The sequence below is a fragment of the Grampus griseus genome, assembly GCF_964374135.1.
Source record: "Grampus griseus genome assembly, chromosome: 15".
NCBI classification, from domain to species: Eukaryota; Metazoa; Chordata; class Mammalia; order Artiodactyla; family Delphinidae; genus Grampus; species Grampus griseus.
This window is the reverse complement of record NC_139009.1, coordinates 20039582-20060566: the sequence shown is the minus strand read 5'-3', so window position 1 is coordinate 20060566 and position 20985 is coordinate 20039582. Positions and strand designations below refer to the sequence as shown.

General features: G+C 39.3%; 1 protein-coding gene across 1 annotated transcript in view; it reads right to left on the bottom strand.

Moving 5' to 3' along the window:
* Window positions 1-20985, bottom strand: part of SELENOI (selenoprotein I) — a 44110-nt gene that overhangs the window by 9190 nt on the left and 13935 nt on the right. Inside the window, exons 2-8 of the mRNA XM_082671868.1 lie at window positions 16981-17049; window positions 16401-16509; window positions 14170-14244; window positions 8669-8931; window positions 7630-7738; window positions 2459-2507; window positions 865-1045 (exon numbers count right to left, since the gene is read on the bottom strand). Of these exons, the coding sequence (XP_082527994.1) occupies window positions 865-1045; window positions 2459-2507; window positions 7630-7738; window positions 8669-8931; window positions 14170-14244; window positions 16401-16509; window positions 16981-17049 (855 nt within the window). The remainder of the gene's footprint in view (window positions 1-864; window positions 1046-2458; window positions 2508-7629; window positions 7739-8668; window positions 8932-14169; window positions 14245-16400; window positions 16510-16980; window positions 17050-20985) is intronic.

Here is a 20985-nt window from a genome sequence, read left to right as displayed (position 1 = left end):
TCATGGTGATGAGGAGATGCTACCTCCAATCCAGACATGTTATCATACAACACCTCAAAACCTCTTTGGCTCTCTTTACTTTCAACACCTTACTCAAATATAGTTTTACTCCTTCAGAGATACATTTTATATAATGCATTAATGTTTTTAGATCTTTAAACCCTATGAAATCAGTATGACTTGGGACAGTAAACACAAGTTACACACATGGAAACATAAACTCAGTGGCTAAGTTAAAAAATAAAAACTTATTAAGGACCTGGCCTGAGCTAGAGTACAGGCTTCCTGGCTGTCAGGACTAACAGGGTCTTTTCTCAAGTCCTCCTGATTTTTCCTCCCTGTCTGCCCTCTTGCTGGGCCAGAGCAGAGAAAGGGATTTTTTAACGTATGTAGTATTTATTACAAAGTTTTTTATTCTATGTTATTAATTTAAAAATCAGTTGATTAAAAAACATGTGTGTGTGTGTGTGTGTGTGTGTGTTTCCTCCCTCAAAAACCCCTTCCAAGCTCCCTAAATTAAGCGTTAGATCTGCTGCCATTTCAACCACACTATAAATACTATTTAGAGTCTGAAGGGAATTATTCCATGAATTCTTCAGCAGGCAACCAAAACAAAAAATTTAAATTATGTCATGGTTCCAAAATCCTACAGCAGTCCCCAAATCCTACTGGTTTCAAACAAAAAAATAAAATAACTTTCAGCATGTTCTGTCTTTGAGGTTATTAATTATTCTTTCAAATTTCTGATATAAGATCTTTAAATTAAAATCTGCTTATTCTAATACTATATAAGGTTTCTCAAACTATTGAATTCTGTCAAATATTTCTTATATGTATTACGATTTTTAAAAGAAAAAATCTTACTGTGATATTGGCAAAGGCTGTTCCAACCATTAAGTAGAATACTCTAGGATGTAACTCTAAAATATCTGAAGGTGACCGGAGGATCCATGCTGTAGACAAAATGAATAGCAAACATGGAGAAAAGAAGGGAACCATAGCTTCATAGACTGAATTGTGTTTCAAGGTGTTATTTTTATAGCTTCTGAAAAAAAAATCAAGTAATACAAAGAACATTATTACATATAAAAACACTGTACTTGTATTTCATAGTTTTCAAAGTACTTTCACACTTATTCTCTTATTTTTATTCACAATAACCCCATGGCATAGGTAGAACCAACATTATTAATCCCATTTTAGAGACAGGTTAAGTGAGGATGTGAGAATTTAAATTTACATAACTTGCTACCAAGTGGCAGGGCCAGGACTAGAATGGAAGTCTTCTGACCCTTAGTCTCACTTTTCCCTCTGGAATGTAAAGATGAATAAAACTTGGACTGTGTCCTATGAGATTATATTTTAATAGGAAAAATAAAATGAACACAAAACAATACTAGAAGAGTACCTCATGGTGCTACTATGATACACAACTTAAGAGTGAAAGACTCTGAAATGAGACGGTCCACAGCATATCTTACTGGCTCTGGGCACACAGGTGGTACTCTCATACATGTTTGCTCATCTGAACTGAACACTCAATCCTCATCCCGGTTCTGCCACTAATTACATAACCTTAGGCAAAATACTGCCCAATCAGGACAGGACCTCAACTTTAGAAAAAGAGGAAGACATGACTCAAATCATCTCTAAGGCCTTCAGAGCTTTAAATTTTATGGCTTCTATGAATGACTGCCAGTGGCTGTAAAGAGGGAAGATACATAGAGCTTGGCTTGACATGGATAGGACTGTGCAAGACAGATTTGAGCACTGAAGGATGAAGTGGCAAGTACAAGAAAGTGTTCCAAGTAGAGGAAACAGGAGTAGAGGAAAGAGTGGGAGCAAAAGTACTGAGGAATGAAAGAACAAAATACATTCAGGTCACATAAATGGACTCAGTGTGGCTGAGCCAAAGTGGAGAAGTGCATACATAGATCAGAGAGATGCAACTCCACCAGGGCAACTCCCCTCCCAACCCCTACACACTCCTCAGGCCGGAATTTCCATACGGCGCTCTTTGAGAAGAGACAGCATAGGTCCAGGATTTGGTCCTCAACTACACAAGTTGAGAAGTTTTATTGTATGATCATGCTAACTAAACTTACACATAATCAATTTATAAAAACTTATAATCAATTTATAAAAAGAACGTAAACCTATCAATATTTGACAGGAACATACTCCCTCCTGATTCACTCACAAAAAAATGACAAATTAGAAGACTGTTTGGTGAACCCAAAACTTTTACAAAAAAACTAGTAGTTCTGGGCTATGGTTGAATTGACTACGCAAGCCACCACAGACAAATTATCCTAACCTCATTCTAGATTCAAAATACAGGTTTCATGACCTTTTCAAAATGCCCAGATTCCAAAAGAAAGAAATCCTAAAATTCACCTAAATAACAATTTCTAAAGATTTTCATATTTCTTGCCCAATTAAAAAATTAAATACTTACCTGAAAAAGTTTAATAAACTCATTGGAAGAGTCACGCATAATGCACAACCTAAAAGGAAGAATATTTAAATTATCATGAATTATTATTCAAGAGTCATTTTTATAATAATCAAATACATACAAACTATGTAATATTTTTAGACCCAATAATTTTCAGGTCCAGGTTTACTTCTGTAATGAAATTAAACAGCATTTACAACTGGAAAAGTGGCAGTACGGTTTGGTGATTCAGAGCAGAGACTCAAGGAGCCAGAGTGGGTTGAATCTCAGTTGTGCTACCAACTGGTCATGTGACTTCAGGCAACTTTTCAGTGCCTCAGTTTCCTCTTTTATAAAATAGAGATAATAGTAGTATCAACCCCGTAGGGTTTCGAGAATTAAATGAGTTATTACATGCAAAGACACCTGGAACAGTACCTGGTATATAGTAAATTGCACAGCCAGTATAAGTTATTTATTGGAAGAGGGGACAATTAATAAATCCTGCTGCTTCCTTTACACTTATCTTTACCTCCCTAGCATTCTTAATTTCTCCCCCTACCCTATACACTAATTCTTTTCCCTGAAACCTTAAAAGGACAGCCTTCCCAAGAAGCCTTACCATTGCTTCTGCTGCTCTCACTACCTACTTATCTTACTCTGCTATTTCCTATCACTCACCAGACTTTCCTGGTGTCTTCATTTCCTCAGCACTCATTCATTCTGCTTCCCCTCTGCAGAAACTGTACTCTTGAAATTTATCAAGCTCTCCTAACAGTCAAATTCAGTATCCTTTCTTCATTCCTGACTTCTAAGGAAGATGACTCCGCTGACTATCCACTAACTGAAATTCTTTCCTCCCTTGGCCTTTGTGATTCCATTCACCCAATGTTCCTGTCAGCCATCCAACCGTTACATTTGGTGTCCTTTTTTGGTCATCTACCTCCTGCGTATTCCTAACTGGATGTGTGACTGTGCATCTACACTCCCTCAGAGAATCTTCTCTCAGCTTTAACCATAAGCTACCTGCAGATGACTCCAAAATCTAATTATGTACTCTTGGGCAAATCAGACAATCTCTCTGATCTTCAGATTCCACAGGTGTACCATGAGGATGGTTTAAATGATTTTCTAGTGACCGCTGAATCTGATTCTGTGATCTATAGAGATGTAAAGTTCTAATCTTTCTCTGTTTCAAACTCCAAATCAATATATGTGGCAACTTTCTGGACACTTCATTTGGATATTTCCTTGTCACTCAACATATTAGTCCATTCTGGACTCCTGGTGACTAAACTTGGCTTGGGGGGGCAGGGGCAGTGGTCAATGCAGCTGTGACCTTAAGGATCAAAGACAGAAGAACATTCCTTCAAAACAATTCCTAAGGCATCTTGCTAAAAACAGATGAAAAGGGGCTTCCCTGCTGGCATAGTCATTAAGAATCTGCCTGGCAACGCAGGGGACATGGGTTCCATCCCTGCTCCGGGAAGGTCCCACATGCCACAGAGCACCTAAACCCGTGCGCCACAACTACTGAGCCTGCGCTCTAGAGCCCGCGAGCCACAACTACTGAAGCCCACGTGCCTGGAGCCCATGCACCGCAACAAGAGAAGCCACCCAATGAGAAGCCCATGTACTGCAACAAAGAGTAGCCCCCGCTCGCCGCAACTAGAGAAAGCCTGTGCGCAGCAACGAAGACCCAATGCAGCCAAAAACAAATAAATAAATAAATAAATTTATTTTAAAAAAGATGAAAAAACTAGAATTCACCGAACAGAAATCTCATCTCAAAAGATGAATTACTCTACTACTTTCAAGCCCAAATGGAACAAAGTTCCCTGAGTTAAAAGATCTTAGAGGGAGTGGAAGAGAAGACAAGATGTCCTCAATGTCCTCAGAAATTTTTAGCAGCTCATTCCACGTCAAGCTGGGGAGCACACTGTTAGGGAGCCAGGGATAAATGAATTAAGCCAGAATCATTTGTAGCTTTCAGGTGTTGAAAATAGGCTGAGAGAAACCTGCAAAAGATTTGGGACCAAGAGTTTTTTAGTTTAAAACATCCTAAAATAGCTTTATCTTAATTAAGTGCAGTAAGCGTGTAGAAAGCCTGAGCTCTATATAGGCTGCCAAAGAGAAACACTGTATCTTCTATTTCTTCTCTAAATAACACTCGATGTACTTTCTATAAAGAATATTTAATTGTTAAATACTTGTCTATTAAACTCTATATAATGATAGTGATAGAACCCATACATATGTAGACCTGCTTTTCTTATTACCATAGGAAGGCCTAGACTTCATAATACAGGAAACAATAGCTATAGAAAAATCAGAATAGAATTCATAAAAAAGGATTGATTAGAATGAGATGAACACCAAGGATAACATGGTCACAACAAATATTTTGGTTCCTCATATTTCCAGGCTTAAGTAAAAACTTCAATAAAAACCAAGACAAAAAATACTTTAACAAAAGTAAAAAAGACAAACAACAAACAAGGGGGAAAGTGTCATTTATATCAAAACAAAGATTAATATATCTAATAGATAAAGAGCTTCTAAAAATAAAGGAAGTGGTTAACAATCGTAATGCAAAAACTGACTAGAGATATAAAGAAAAAATAAATATAAATGGCTCTCAAATACTAGAAAAGTTCATCCATAATAAGAGAAATGCAAATTAAAACTATATAGATATACCATTTCTTACCTATCACAGACTGGCAAAAATCCAAAAGTTTGACAACATACTACATTGGTAAAACTAAATAAACAAGTACTTTCATTCATGGCTGATGGGAATTCAAAAATCAGATAACCCATACAGAAGGGAATATGGGAATATTTAGTGAAAATGCATACATTTGTCCTTACTAACAATTCTACTTCTAGAGACCTCTTCCAAAGTACCCTGGGAAAAATATGAACAGACATATATATGTACAAGACTATTTATTGCATCAATTTGTACAGCAGCAAAAGACCGGAAATAACACAAATGTCCATCAGTAGAAGGTTGTTTGAACAAAGCGATGGTACATCCACACAATGAAGTATTGTACCAGGCGGCTGTAAGAAGAAATGAGGAAGATCCCTAAACATCACTATGCAGTGATCTCTAAGATATACTATTATGTGGAGGGGGGAAAAAAAAAGAAGCACGTGTAGTAAGATATGTATGGTATGCTACCATTTATCTATGAAAGGGGGTGATAACCCCACACACACACACTTACTTATATTAAGAAAGAAACAATGAAAAGATAAACCAAAAAATTTAAAACTAAGAATAGTTAACTATGAGGGAGGAAAAGGCTAGGGTAGTGATAGAGACTAGACTTCTTTGAATATGTCTTGCTTTATATATAGATTTGACTTTGTAATCATGTGACTACGTTACACAATTATAAAGGAAAAATAAATTTTTTTTTGGAAAAATAAATTTTAAAAGAAAAAGTAATCCATAAATATCAAAAGTAAAATGAAACTAACTTAAATGTACATATCCACAGATGGTGGCATAACCACAGAATGGGGACTTTAGACTATAATAACCTGACTGGGCATTCTCTAGTGGGATAAACCATAGGGCAAATGGAACTGCAAAAAACCAAAATCTTCAACAATTTCCAGTAATCATATGTCACTGATTTTGGAACTACATTCTCAGACTGTTGTGGGTATTTTATGGAATAACACAAATGTATAATTATTTTGTGTCGTTGAAAGCAAAGACTTTTGTCAGAGTTTAAAGGACATACAAATATAAGATCAACTAGGTTAAGTAAAAGATCTGTATCATCAAATATGATTTGGAATTATCAGTATGAATTTATGAGGTACTTTATCAAAAAACAAACTTTATTCCCCTGGCTATCCACTGAATGAATGGATTCCTAAGCAATGCTCATCAGCCACTGTTAGTACCACTAGGTGAAGAGTTGAGGCAGAACTTGGGAAGAGATGGAACAGATGTACAATACCTCATCCCTCTAGTCATTACTGATACCACAGACAGAAAGACAACCAGCTATCATGTGCCCCCTAATGTGATGCAACAGGAAGTACCATTACCTAATAAGTATTGCTGCCAAAAATTATAAATTACAAAGAAACTTATATGCCTATTAAAGTACCCACTTAACATTCAAAAATATATCTCCTATGTCGGAGATTCCATTTTATCTTTAAATAAATATTTAAATGTAAAATGCAGCACACCCGCCACAGGACAAGCTGCATACGTCAAAAGATTCACTCATGAACGATAGCTGGAGATGAAAAATAGCTCGCCTTTTCAAGGTAAAGAAATCAGTTTACAGAGGCATCCAAAAATGAACATTTGTTAGATTACAGCAGGGTTCCTAAAATATCTGCAGTCCAGAGCCACAGAAAATCCCCCAACTACTCCTTTTCTGAAAGCCAGTGCTTAATGCACCATCTTCTCAGCTGTTTCTAAGCCTTCGATTCCCATTCTGTAACCAAGGTTCACAGACAGACGGAGGGAAGATTAATTTTTAGATAAGAGAACAGAGCAACAGCCAACAAGTTTTTTTCTTTTACTCTACAAAGGTCTTAGTGTCACTCCTGGCGCCCCAAATAACAACCCAGATTCCTCTTCCTCTCTGCCTCTCTCCATAAAATCACTCTCCCTCCACTCAATCATCCTGTACATATCCCCTTTGGCTAAAATCAAAAAGGAAACATTACCATGATCAAAACCTTTACCTAGCATTCAAAGGCTTAAGAAAAAGGGTATCTGAGAGGAACAGAAGCTCAATTTTTGGAGTGGATGTATTATAAAGTAAACTCTGTGTTTCGTCATTCTATTTCCTCAAACTAACAATCTTCAATTTTGAGATAAGTACTGAAATCAACACCGAACGTCCAACTAAATGTGGATCCTCCAGTACAGTCTAGATTAATTTGAATAGTTAGTTTACAGGGTTTGTGTGATCTATTTCGGTATTGCCTTCTGATTAGAAATAACTTGGTGCTGAACAAAAACAAAACAAAGCAAAACAAAGCAACCTTATTTTCCTTAAGAGTTTGGCTGAAACCCTACAGGGTTGCGGGGTTCTGCTTTTGCTGCAGGGCGTGAGGGCAGGCGGGAAAGTGCTGCTGGTTATAATCAAACACTGGCTTTGAAAACAAAGCGATGTTACAACAGGCTTCAACATGGAGCTTCTTACCAATGATCATTGCAGTGAATAGGTCTCTATATAAGAAATTAAACAGGAAAGGTTCATACCAGGCCTCAACTCCCACAATCGCAGTCACTATGTAGACAAAGGAAATAGTCTGGAAGGAAAATGCAGACAAAAATATACAGAGCATTAACAGCTGGAAAGATCAGGGAGTCAATAACGCTTTATGCAGCATTAGTCTAGCAAACAGCTTTAGTAAAAGCCAGAAGTATGCTTAAATTTGATATGGTGGCAAGTCTTGCCTTTAAAAATAGTTTTTTCAGCCAACAACACCATAAAATAACTAACTTCTAGACAATGCAAACAACTGGCCTCATAAGGCACCTCGTAAATTGGTTTAGCCACACGTTGTTCCAATTTGCCCATCCAATCATTTTCTTCAAACACACTCCAACTTCTGATTCTTTACTGGAGCCTTAGGTGTAGACGGGCAAAACAGCAACACAAAAAGCTGGGATTCTAAGGCAGGGAGAGTTAATAGCAAGTCTATAAAGTAAGAGGAAAACAAATCTCTCTACTCACTGAAAAGTTGGCAATGAAGACAAAAAGCCAACAATTTAATTATAAGCGCCTTTCTTTATAAAATCAACAGTTTTAATGAATGTCTTTTAAGAAACCGTTCATTTTTTGGTGTAATAATGGCATTGTAATTATGTTTTTTAAAAAGAACTCTTACCACTTAGAGATATATAGTAAAATATTTATCAAATAATGCCAGGATTTTCCTTTAAAATAATTGGAAGGAGGGTGAGGAAGAGTACATGTGAAACTAGACTGGCCAAGTGTTAACTGCTCAAGCTAAGTAACAGGCACATAAGGGTTCACTATACTATTCTCTCTACTTTTGTACATATTGGAAATTTTCCATAAATAAGTAAAAATAATATAAAATAAAAAGGAAAAAAATGTCAAAGCACCCATCAGTTCTAACCAGAAAAGCAAAAGGTCAATAAAGAAGGAATAACAAAAACTTTCCCCAAAATTCATGGCAATGTTGAAAATTTAAGGAAGAACCCATACTTACCACCTGACTAACGTCATATCCCCATGGCAGGAAAAGAATCCCTGTGTTATACTTTTCCCAGTGGGACAGGATGAAAGAAAATAAAACTACCCATAGCAGGAGATAAAGAACAAAAACACTGACACCCGATGATCCTCGTCCAAAAATGGAATACACAGTTACAACAAAGTAAACACATGACCAACTATCCAGGCCATGGTCAAAAAGCTCCCCTAACGGGGTACTGGAATTGGTTCTACGGGCTTGCTTTCCATCCACACCATCTGCAACAAAAAACACATTACCACAGGAATAGGTCAACAACTGCACCAGTCTGGAGAAAGTCTTCTTTAATAAAATGGAGAGAAACAAAACAAAACAGACGAGCATATCATAGGAACGTTCATTAACTAAATTATAAGTATCAGACAGTACTGTAAAAATCCAACCTTTAATTCCTACAATGCAAAGACTTCAGAAATAAAACCTGTAATTTCTCAAAGCTTAATCTAAAAATTAAAATGTTAAATCACATTGAATGGTGTCTATTTTAGATCTAAGGAAGAAGCATTCTAGTTGGACTCTGAATTCTTCCAAATCTGCATAACAACTGAGTTGTTCCACTAGCCGCAAATTCTTAACCCTCCAGAGAATATTCAATAGTTGTTCATTATAATTTATCTAACCATTCCTTGCTCTAAGATCCAAAAACACTCTGTTACTTCAGTCATAACACCTGTTTCATCTTGTTTGATATCACAGTTACTTCTTTACAGATTGACCACCTCCATAATTTTAAGTGCTTTCCAAAAAGGCTTTGCAACACAGTAGGTGTTGAGTAAATATAAGAATAAATTTATTGGGCTTCCCTGGTGGCGCAGTGGTTGAGAGTCCACCTGCCGATGCAGGGGACACGGGTTCGTGCCCCAGTCTGGGAAGATCCCACATGCCGCGGAGCGGCTGGGCCCGTGAGCCATGGCCGCTGAGCCTGCATGGCCGGAGCCTGTGGTCCGCAACGGAAGAGGCCACAACAGTGAGAGGCCTGCGTACCGCAAAAAAAAAAAAAAGGAAAGAAAAAAAGAATAAATTTATTGAATAAATTGAACTTATTGAATAAATTGGGAGATTGGGATTGACAGATATACACTAATATGTATAAAATGGATAATTAATAAGAACCTGCTGTATAAATAAAAAAATAAAATTCAAAAAAAATTTATTGAAACTGTAAAATGCACTATTTTTTAAATTAATTTTTATTGGGGTATAGTTGATTTACAATGTTGTGTTAGTCTGCTGTATAGCAAAGTGAATCAGTTACACATGTACATATGTCCACTCTTTCTTAGATTCTTTTCCCATATAGGTCATTACAGGGTATTGAGTAGAGTTCCCTGCGAAGCACTATTCTTGATGCTCTGAAGACTATAAAAAATCTTAGAATAAACTAAGTTTGTGCCCTCAAAGAGTTTACAATTGAGAACGGAGACAAAACATGACAGTTACAGATATGATGTATCACAAACCAGAGAAGAGTACAGAAAAGGGACGAGTTCTCTTCAGGCTAAGATAAGCTAGACTGGCTTTCCAGACAAGATGAAATCTGAGTGGGGACATAAAGAATGAGTTGGATTTCGGTAGATAGGAGATAAAGGAGTGTGTCATTTCAAGAGGAGGAGTGCTATCGGCAAAAACACCGAGATGGAAAAGCACATGTGTGTGCAGAGAATGCCAAGTACTTTAATTTGACCAGAAACTAGTATGTGAAGATGGCAGTCTAAAGAGGCTAGAAGGAAGGTCTGAGCCAGTTTAAAGGTATCAGAGAGTCTGAGGAGCTACTACAATTATCTGAGTAGAGGATTACAAAGAGAAAAGCAGTGCAGTGCTTCAGGAAGACCCACTTGATATTGGTGGGAAGGACAGGTTGGGAGAGGAACCCTACTTAGTAGGCCTAAATTGAGATGGAATGCAGTGGGCATAAAAAGCTGGAGGAAGGCGAGATATTAAGAAAATAAAAATGACAGTGCAACAAAAGAGGAGAGGTAAGGCCGAAGGACAAGAAGACCATCTCCAAAATCTCCCGTCTGTGTAACTAAGAGAGTGGTAGTATTAACAGAAATAAGAAAATCTGAAGGAGCAAGACTGATAGAAAAGATCTGAGTACAGTTTTAGATGCTGAAATTGAAGTGTTAGCAGGACATCCATATGGTAATGTCGAACAACTCAACCTAAGGATACTTACTAGCAACTCAGAAGGTAGATAAGGGCTAGATACTAACACGGGAGTCAACTCAATAGTGTTAAGGATCAGGATTACCAAGGGAATAAGGAAGGAGAAAGAGAAAGAGAAAGCACGCTGGAACACCTTCACACAGGGGCACACCTTCACACAGGGGCGAAAACAGAGGAGCGGGGCGGGGGGGGGGAGGAAGAGAGAATGGTACAACCTAGTTAAAAAGGAAGAAGAGTCTGAATTATAAAAATTCCTCCTCCAAAGAAACAGTTTTGTTAACTAAGTGCATCAGAATTAGACTAATTGTAAAGACTCAGATTCAAGGAATTAAAAATTCCTTATCATTACTGTGTTTATCTTGCTCACCACAGTGTTATCCCCAGTGCCTAGCTCAGTTTGTGGCAAAGAGGGCCTTTAAAAATGTTGTTGAAGGAATATATGAAAGGATGAATCTCAAACTCTGGCCCAAACACTAGATCTCTGTTATATAGGATTGGGAACTTTTCTGCCTCCAAGTAGTTAAAATATATCCTAAAAGTCTTTTTTTATTATTTGCTGACTTAATTTCCTATTCTCGGTGCAACTTCTGTGCAGTTATTACAAATATTATATTCATGAACTACATATTAATTAGGTTTTGTACGTCTTCTCACTGAACCCGTTCTAGCCCCATAAGTCTGGGGTCTAGATAAGTCTCACAATGTTTTTTCATAAGAAAGGCAATTCAGCGCATAACCTATATATTATGAAAAAGCCACCAGCAGAACCTACAGCAGCACCCTGTGATCAAACACACTGATATTTCTGCAGCAAAGCATAAGGATAGTCACACTAATAGCATAAATGAAGGCTATAAATTGTTGCTTCAAGGCAGGTTTTGCAACAAACAGTTCATGTTAGATCAGGATTTTTGCCAGAATTGTGGAGACCTGAAACAGGTAGATGGTACAGTACTTCAAAAGACTCTTACGGGGACTTCCCTGGTGGTACAGTGGTTAAGAATCCGCCTGCCAATGCAGGGGACACGGGTTTGAGCCCTGGTTCGCGAAGATCCCACATGCCGCGGAGCAACTAAGCCCATGTGCCACAACTACTGAGCCCATGAGCCACAACGACTGAGCCTGCGTGCCGCAACTACTGAAGCCCGCACACCTAGAGCCTGTGCTCTGCAACAAGAGAAGCCACCTCGGGACTTCCCTGGTGGTGCAGTGGTTAGGAATCCGCCTGCCAGTGCAGGGGACACAGGTTCGAGTCCTGGTCCCGGAGGATCCCACATGCCGTGGAGCAACTAAGCCCGTGTGCCTCAACTAATGAGCCCATATGCCATAAGTGCTGAAGCCCACGTGCTTAGGGGCTGTGCTCTGCAACAAGAGAAGCCACCGCTATGAGAAGCCCGTGCACCACAACGTAGAGGAGCCCCCGCTCGCCCCAACTAGAGAAAGCCCGCGCGCAGCAACAAAGACCCAATGCAGCCAAAGATTTAAAAAATAAATTAATTTTTAAAAAAAAGAGGGGCTTCCCTGATGGCGCAGTGGTTGAGAGTCCGCCTGCCGATGCAGGGGACACGGGTTCGTGCTCCAGTCCGGGAAGATCCCACATGCCGCGGAGTGGCTGGGCCCACGAGCCATGGCCGCTGAGCCTGCGCAGCCGGAGCCTGTGCTCCGCAACGGGAGAGGCCACAACAGTGAGAGGCCCGTGTACCGCAAAAAAAAAAAAGAGAAGCCACCTCAGTGAGAAGACCACGCACCGCAACAAAGACCAACACAGCCAATAAATAAATTAAAAAAAAAAAAAAAAAAGACTCTTATGACATGCTGTTAAAAGCCAGAGCACACAGGCCTCTCCTTTTCCCTATTCCTCTTGCAGTCCTTGGCAACCAAATCCTATAGCAAAAAAAAATTTTGTTTTTTTGGCCACACCGCACAGCATGTGGCATCTTAGTTCCCGTGCCCGCTGCAGTGGAAGTGCGGAGTCTCAACCACTGGACCTCCAGGGAAGTCCCATTAAAACCAACTCATCTTTAATAACAAATGCACAAAAGCCTCTGTCTAAATGTAGATCTTTTAACTAAGTTTTTGCCTAATTCTTCTTGATTTCATTCTCTTCCTTCCCCAAACTCTTGCAGCTCTGGTCATCCACCACATCAGCATTCAATCCTGTACCAAATTACCCTGGTTTTGTGAATACAAGTCATTTTTATCTGAAGAGACCTAAGCAACTTTAAGTCAGGGTCTGCTACTTCACATTCATTTAAAAACCACATACTGAGTACCTCCTATGGAGGAGGCACTGTTCTTATAACACTGGGTACACAGCGAGCAAGATAAAGTACCCACCCTCAAGGAACTTACATTTTAGAGCAGACAACATACAAGGGGGTCATATGGTTTTAAGTGCTATGGAGAAAAATAAAGCAGGGAAGAAAAAGAGAATGCAGGACAAGTCACACAGATGATCCCAACGAAACACACCCTTGGCAGAATACATGGTGTAGCCTGGCTCAGTGGCCTTCCCTGACCACGCCCCCTCCACCAAATGAGAATTGATCACTTCTATATTTGTTCTCCCACTATGCTCTATTACAGCATCTCTCTCAGTATTCTGCAGTTATTTGATATGTCAGTACTGCTTTCCAAACTCATGGCAAAAATGATGTCTTATTCCAGGGTTGGGAAATATTTCTTGTAAAGGGCCAAACAGTAAATATTTTAGGCACTGTGGGCCAAATGGCCTCTGTTACAACTACTCAACTATGTCTCTGCTGCAGGAAAGCAGCCACAGACACGTAAAGGAATGAGCATAGCTGTGTTCCAGTAAAACTTCACTTACAAAAACAGACAACAGGCGCTTCCCTGGTGGTGCAGTGGTTGAGAGTCCGCCTGCCGATGCAGGGGACACGGGTTCGTGCCCCGGTCCGGGAGGATCCCATGTGCCGCAGAGCGGCTGGGTCCGTGAGCCATGGCTGCTGGGCCTGCGCGTCTGGAGCCTGTGCTCCGCAACAGGAGAGGCCACAACAGTGAGAGGCCCGCGTAACGCAAAAAAAAAAAAGCAAAAAAACAGACAACAGGCCAGATTTGGCGTACAAGTGGTAGTTTGCCAACTCCTATCTTATTCTTTGAATTCCCAGCAAATGACAATATTTTTCACAGAGAAACTCAAGAACGTATTTATCAAATTGAACAGGATATTAATAAACCCTAGTTAAAATGAATTAAGCACAGGAGAAAACGTGCGGTGGCTATCCTTGCTGACAGTTTCACCAGCCACTGACTATTTGCCAATTTCTTACCTAGAGTGTAGGCTACGAAGTTGAGGATGCCCACTACAATCCAGACCCAGTCAGGTACATGCTTGTGACCTGGTGCTGTAAAGGAAAGCAACTCAGATTTTAACACAGTCTAAGTACAACTGTTCTTACCATAGCCCATACTGCCAATGAGAAACGTTTCTATTTATTAAACAGAAGCTGAAGTACTTTACAATATATTTCGAATGCAGAACTAGGTAAATATTAGAATGTATCAGCAAACTCTGACAAAACAAAAGTAACTGCCCAACCCCTCATAAACAATAGGCATTTATTTTGAGCTTTAATCATAACTCAAGACTGACTATCTTCACTTGAAAATTACTTATGTGCCTAGAATGAAAAATAATGTTTTTGGAATTCAAAAAATGCTTGTGTTTAATCTGATCCTTGTTGTTTATGATTATACTACAAACATGTATTAAGCTTTCAACCTATACTCTCTCACTAAATTATTAATTAGCTGAACAAAAGACCTTTTGATTTGTGTCTAGGTAAATTAGCTCAACTGGATGATTCTGGCAACAAAATCGTTCTGAAATGTCTGGACCTCACTTCCCCCCCACCAAGATAAAACAAGTGAGATTCAGCTCTGGGTTCTAGTCCTGGCTCTGTGACCAACGAGCAGTGTGGCCCTGAATATACCATTTAACCTTCCTGTCTTCCACTTCCCAAATATACTGGGACTAGATGGTTAATCTGGCCCTTCAAGTTGTATGACTTGGAGAAATACATATATTTACGTATTTTTAGTTCTCTTAGTAACTAAGTAAATAGTCTTATTTAGTCAGAGAAAAGACTATTTCTAGTTTCAAAGATAAACTTTTGAGGCTGTTCTGAGGATTAAAATACAATTTAAAAAAACCCCACAATATCAAAACCATGCTTAATGAAATTTAAGCATGGTAATGGTAATGATCTTGAATTACCATTCTATTACATATACAGAAGCTATGCCTAAAATTTTCAGTTGATAAAGTCAGGCATAGGCAGAGTTTCAATATTCATAATTCCTATAATATGAAAAGTCATTAAGTGTTTGAAACTCCAAATTCTCCTACAAAAACAATGTTGTCAGTGATTGTTAATTTCTCTAGGTCAGTGCACAAACGTCTGCTGAACCCACAACACAGATGAATTGTAGCAGCGGTCCCCAACCTTTTTGGCACCAGGGACCGGTTTCATGGAAGACAATCTTTCCATGGATGGGGGAGGGGGGGCGGTGCTGGTGTTTCAGGTGGTTAATGCAAGCGAGGGCGAGCGGCAGATGAAGCTTCGCTTGCCCGACCCTTGCTCACCTCCTGCCGTGCAGCCCGGTGGCTAACAGGCCGAGGACAGGTACCGGTCCGCGGCCCAGGGGTTGGGGACCCCGGAATTATAGTACTAAAACTCCTGACTACATCATTTATAAGTATTCTTATTGGAAAATATCTTCTAACTTAGAATACAAAAAATACTCATCTACCTCCATCTTTCTGTTCCTCTCAACTCCATCCACCAGTTGAGCAATAAGAATAAACTGTTTCCCACATATCCCCCATCATCCCAGATGTGCTCCAGATTCTCTTGTCCAGCCGGGGCAGAAGCTGGGGTGTGGGAGGAAGTAAGATAGCAGTGGGTCTGAAGGAAGACGTTGGGAATAAGCTGAAAACTGCCTCCAAAGGTGCATTTTGCCTCCCGTCCTCAGTAAGGGCCCAGACTTCTGTCAATAAATATCTAAGGTCTAACAACCATTTTCAGAAGAAACTGGGAGTTATTAAAGGTACGTACAAGTGCTGAGCAGAGGAAAGAGAGACCACATTGCCTTTAGAAAAGGGGGATTTTTATTCCATACCTAGAAAAGGGGAAGGGATATTTCTGGAACTGGTAGGTATGCTGGGCCTTGCTTATTCTCATTTTCAGGCAAAACTTCAGAGTCCTACTTTTCCATCTTCTTATAAATCCCATTACTCTTTATTTACAAAAACCTCATTGCTTTTTAGACAGCATATCTAAATTCAATAGCCAAATTGGTTTCTAGAACTTATTAGAAACATACATAACAGATTGTAAAAACACAACTTAGCCTTTACACCCAATTCTAACATTTTACAACCCTTCTAATATTCAAAACTTTTCAGAAATGCAAGCATCTTAATAGAATTAGAAAATAACCATATCTCATTTTGTGCTATTTAGACATTTGAGATTTTATATTAAAGTAATAATCTTACCTGAAGCATAAAAGTCAGGATCAAAGTATGCCATAAGCAGAAAATTGAACACAACCAGCAGAAAGCCAGAAAAGGTTATCAGATTTGGAGCCAGCCAAGTAGGAAATACCTATTTGTTTCAAAATAATTACAGAATAATTAAAGTAGAGAAATCTCTCTGTCCACTACATACCACAACATGCAAATGTGTCAAAACAAAAACTATAAATTTGAAAGACCGTATATACAGGAATTATATATATATATATATCAAATTATAAACTGTAATCAGTTAATAGAAATAAGTCTATTTTCTATATTTTAAATAATTCTATAATCAACAAACTTTTATAATCATAACATTATATTTATTTTAGAAAAATTTAAGAAGCATTTTATAAATATGATAGATCTAGAATATAAGCTTATACTTCAATGATGAGATAAATCAAAAGGTATGTGACTAAAGGAAAGGAGGATGGGAGAGGCAGTTTCTCTAAACGTCTTACTGAACTGACAGTTGGTCTGTAATACTCCATAAAGTAGTTTAAAATATTTAAAACTTACTAAAACCTAAGTACATGCTTATTAATCATCTTACCTTCACTACAGTGTTCCAAAATGGATGCATGACATACAGAGAGAGCGGATTGGTATCCACAGCACTGTACTGTTAAGAAATGAAAAAAAATATTCAGAGTTAATCCTTGCATACCAGCAAGTATTTAGAACAATATTTCTCAAATGAAAATAATAGTACAGGGACTTCCCTGGTGGTGCAGTGGTTAAGAATCCGCCTGCCAATGCAGGCGACACGGGTTCGATCCCTGGTCCAGGAAGATCCCACATGCCGCAGAGCAACTAAGCCCGTGCGCCACAACTACTGAGCCTGCGTTCTAGAACCCGTGCACGCCAACTACTGAAGCCTGCGCACCTAGAGCCTGTGCTCCACAACAAGAGAAGCCACAGCAGTGAGAAGCCCGCGCACCGCGACAAAGAGTAGCCCCCGCTCACTGCAACTAGAGAAAGCCCACGTGCAGCAACGAAGACCCAACACAGCCAAAAATATATAAATTTTTTTAAAAAGAAAATAATAGTAAAAAAAAATCTAGAGAATATATCTAGTTATACAATGTCCTCTTCTAAATAACAGAACTGGAGAAGCAGTATGAATGGGGTAAAGATGGCCAAGCACATCTTTGTATAGTATTTATAATATAACAACGTTGCAGCAGAAAATTTTATATTGCTTTCAAGTGCTCACCTATTTGCAGGATAATGAGCACACTGTGTGCATTCACACACTGACTTTCTCAACCTCCTTCATCCCTCTCAACTAACGGGAATCTAGCTGTTTTACCCTTGACACCATTACTAATGCACTTATTAATGGTACAACCTTGGGTAAGTTACTTAACCTCTCTGTCTTAGTTGCTGCACCTGTAAAATGAGGATCACAGCCTTTACCTCAAAGGATTGCCATAAGGATTAGATAAACTGATAACATATAGGAAGTGCTTAGAGCAGTACCTAGCCCACAGTTAGTGCTATATAAGCATTAGGTACCATTAGTGTGTTTTGAGCATCAAAGGAATGACAGATCCCTTTACAGCTGGAAAATGGATTGCTTAAATAAGCAAAGGAAGAAAACAACAGGTTAGGGTGTTCAAATGTATTCCCCAACTGTTGAGCTATTTAGTAAAACTTCAAAGAAAATTTTAACAAAATATCTGTATGTAATTATGTAATACTTTAAGAGTCATGTTGATGACTTATTCATCAGAGACACAAACACACACACACAAACACATACACACTGGAGTGCCTGGCATGTAGGAAGCACCCACTAGGTGTGGGGAAGAAGGAATACAAAATAGGTAAGGGACAACTTAATTCTCACCCTCAAGGAGTGGGAATACTACCTAATTCAACAAGCTCTCATTTAAAAGATGTCATACTAGTCAAATGCCTGAAAAAAGTTTCAACTGTGCTTTGTATTTGTTTAGTATGAATATATTGGGTTGGCCAAAAAGTTCGTTCGGGTTTTTCCGTGAAGGCCAACCCAAAAAATAAGTAGTAAGCATCTGAGCAACTGATTTTTTAAAAAATCATAATTAAACATCAATATTTCTTCCTGAATGTTTTATGGATATGCAGGAAATATTTCTCATCAGTGTTTCAAGATTTAAAAGTGTGATGGAGCAAAAAAGTAAATAAATAGAAATAATTTAAAATACTACTAGCAAAGAGAGTTAGCTAGTAAGTCAAATGTTTACTCAACAGAATCCATGGCTGAGTGCCGCCATTTCTCCAACTCATTCTGATGAAATGCGATATCCTGGACAAAAGATCTGAGACAGACAGTGGAAAGAAAATGGTGAAGGAGAACACTGGCCAGAGAAGCTCTGCAGCTGCACCCAGACTCGCAGCTGGAGCCTCCTTAAGTATTACTGTTCTCGCTAAAATCAACTTCTACGTGCATGGTTCTCTACAGCCTGCAAAGCTTTTCCACATAACAGATACCATGACACCTGAACCTCTGTAGAATGAAGGAGTCCCCAGCTGATAGGACTGCCTGAATTTAAGTTTTCAGACCTGAGGCCATGCAACCAATATGAACCCTGAAAAGTTGCCAGTGACAAGGCGGGAGGGCCACGGCCTCCTCCATTTCACCAAAGTCCGAACCCAGACCCACATGTCGTAGCCAGCAGGTCAGATCAACTGGAAAACCACAAATTTCAAGTCCACCATCTACTGCAAAGTACAAAAGTTGTAAGAAGTCCAAATCAGAAGAAAACAATCTGACATCACACGAATAGTTAATACGATGTACAAAGTACAAGGCTCTTAATTCAAATGTTTGCTGAATGACTCTCATTCACCAGCTTTCCATAATTTGAATTTACGTCTAAAAGAAGGTCATTTACTCATGGTATTTTGATTTGAAAAGCTCCTCTTTTTAAATTCTGAAGTTTTTTCTCTCTTTTAAATCTCTTTATTTCCGCTATTATAACATTTCACCTTTTTTTTCTTTTTTTTTTTGGCTGTGTTGGGTCTTCGTTGCTGCACGCGGGCTTTCTGTAGTCGCGGCAAGCTGGGGCTACTCTTCGTTGTGGTGCACAGGCTTCTCATTGTGGTGGCTTCTCTTGTTGCAAAGCACAGGCTCTAGGCGCGTGGGCTTCAGTAGTTGTGGCTTGCAGGCTCTAAAGCACAGGCTTAGTAGTTGTGGTGCATGGGCTTAGCTGCTCCATGGCATGTGGGATCTTCCTGGACCAGGGATCGAACCTGTGTCCCCTGAATTGGCAGGCGGATTCTTAACCCCTGTGCCACCAGGGAAGTCCCCAAATTCTGAAGTTTAACTCTAAATTTCTATTTCAGGAGACCAGTAGAAGTATGAAAAGATTATAGAACTCAATACAAATAGGTCAGTCTGCCTAACTGCATTTTTTACCTTTAATAATAATAGCAGATAAGCTCAAGTATAACAAGGAAATCTAATATGAGATTACAAAAGGTAGCAAACAGTAAACCTAAAGAGCACTCTGTGCTCTAGCCTTACACACCTGAGTATTTTTCAAGGTCACATATCACTTGGTATAAACAAAGAAACTTGAAACTGTCTTGTGAATCAATAGGAGGAAAGAAGAATGAGTCACACCTTCCACATGCCTGAAAAAATAAGTAAAATTTTAAAGGAGCTAAACTAAATTTAGTTAATGCCTGTTAAATATATTATTTTCTATCGGAATGATGTTTTGGTATACACCAGAATATCTGAACAAGGTAATAATCCCCTGTTTAAGGCCTGCAGGACTTGCTTGATCTACAATCTGTTGGGCCAGACTAATCCAGTGCCCTGGAGAAAGGCTTGAGAACCACAACCTGAGTTTGAGAATCATTCCAAGGCAGAATCTCAGAACCACAAGAGTTCAGGAGATATCTAGTTCTCACGTGCCTGCCCCTCACCTATGTGAATAGGTAAAACAGTCATCTGGCCTCTTTATTTTTTTCTTTAATTTATTTTATTTATTTATTTTTGGCTGCGTTGGGTCTTCGTTGCTATGCGTGGGGCTTTCTCTAGTTGCGGCGAGTGGGGGCTACTACTCTTCGTTGTGGTGCGCGGGCTTCTCATTGCGGTGGCTTCTCTTGTTGCGGAGCACAGGCTCTAGGCGCGTGGGCTCAGTAGTTGTGGCACACGGGCTTCAGTAGTTGTGGCTCGCGGGCTCTAGAGCGCAGGCCAGCAGTTGCGGCGCATGGGCTTAGTTGCTCTGCGGCATGTGGGATCTTCCCGGACCACGGCTCGAACCCATGTCGCCTGCATTGGCAGGCGGATTCTTAACCACTGCGCCACCAGGGAAGTCCCTGGCCTCTTTATTTATTTTTTAATTTTTGGCTGCACTGCGCGGCATGTGGATCTTAGTTCCCCAACCAGGGATCAAACCAGCGTGCCCTGCAGTGGAAGCATGGAATCCTAACCACTGGACCGCCAGGGAAGTTCCTGGCCTCTTTTTAAATGCCTCTGGTTACCAAAAAACTCATTACTTCTAGAAATAGCCCAATCCAACGTTAAAACAACTTTTCTATATGCTAACAAAATCCTCCCCTC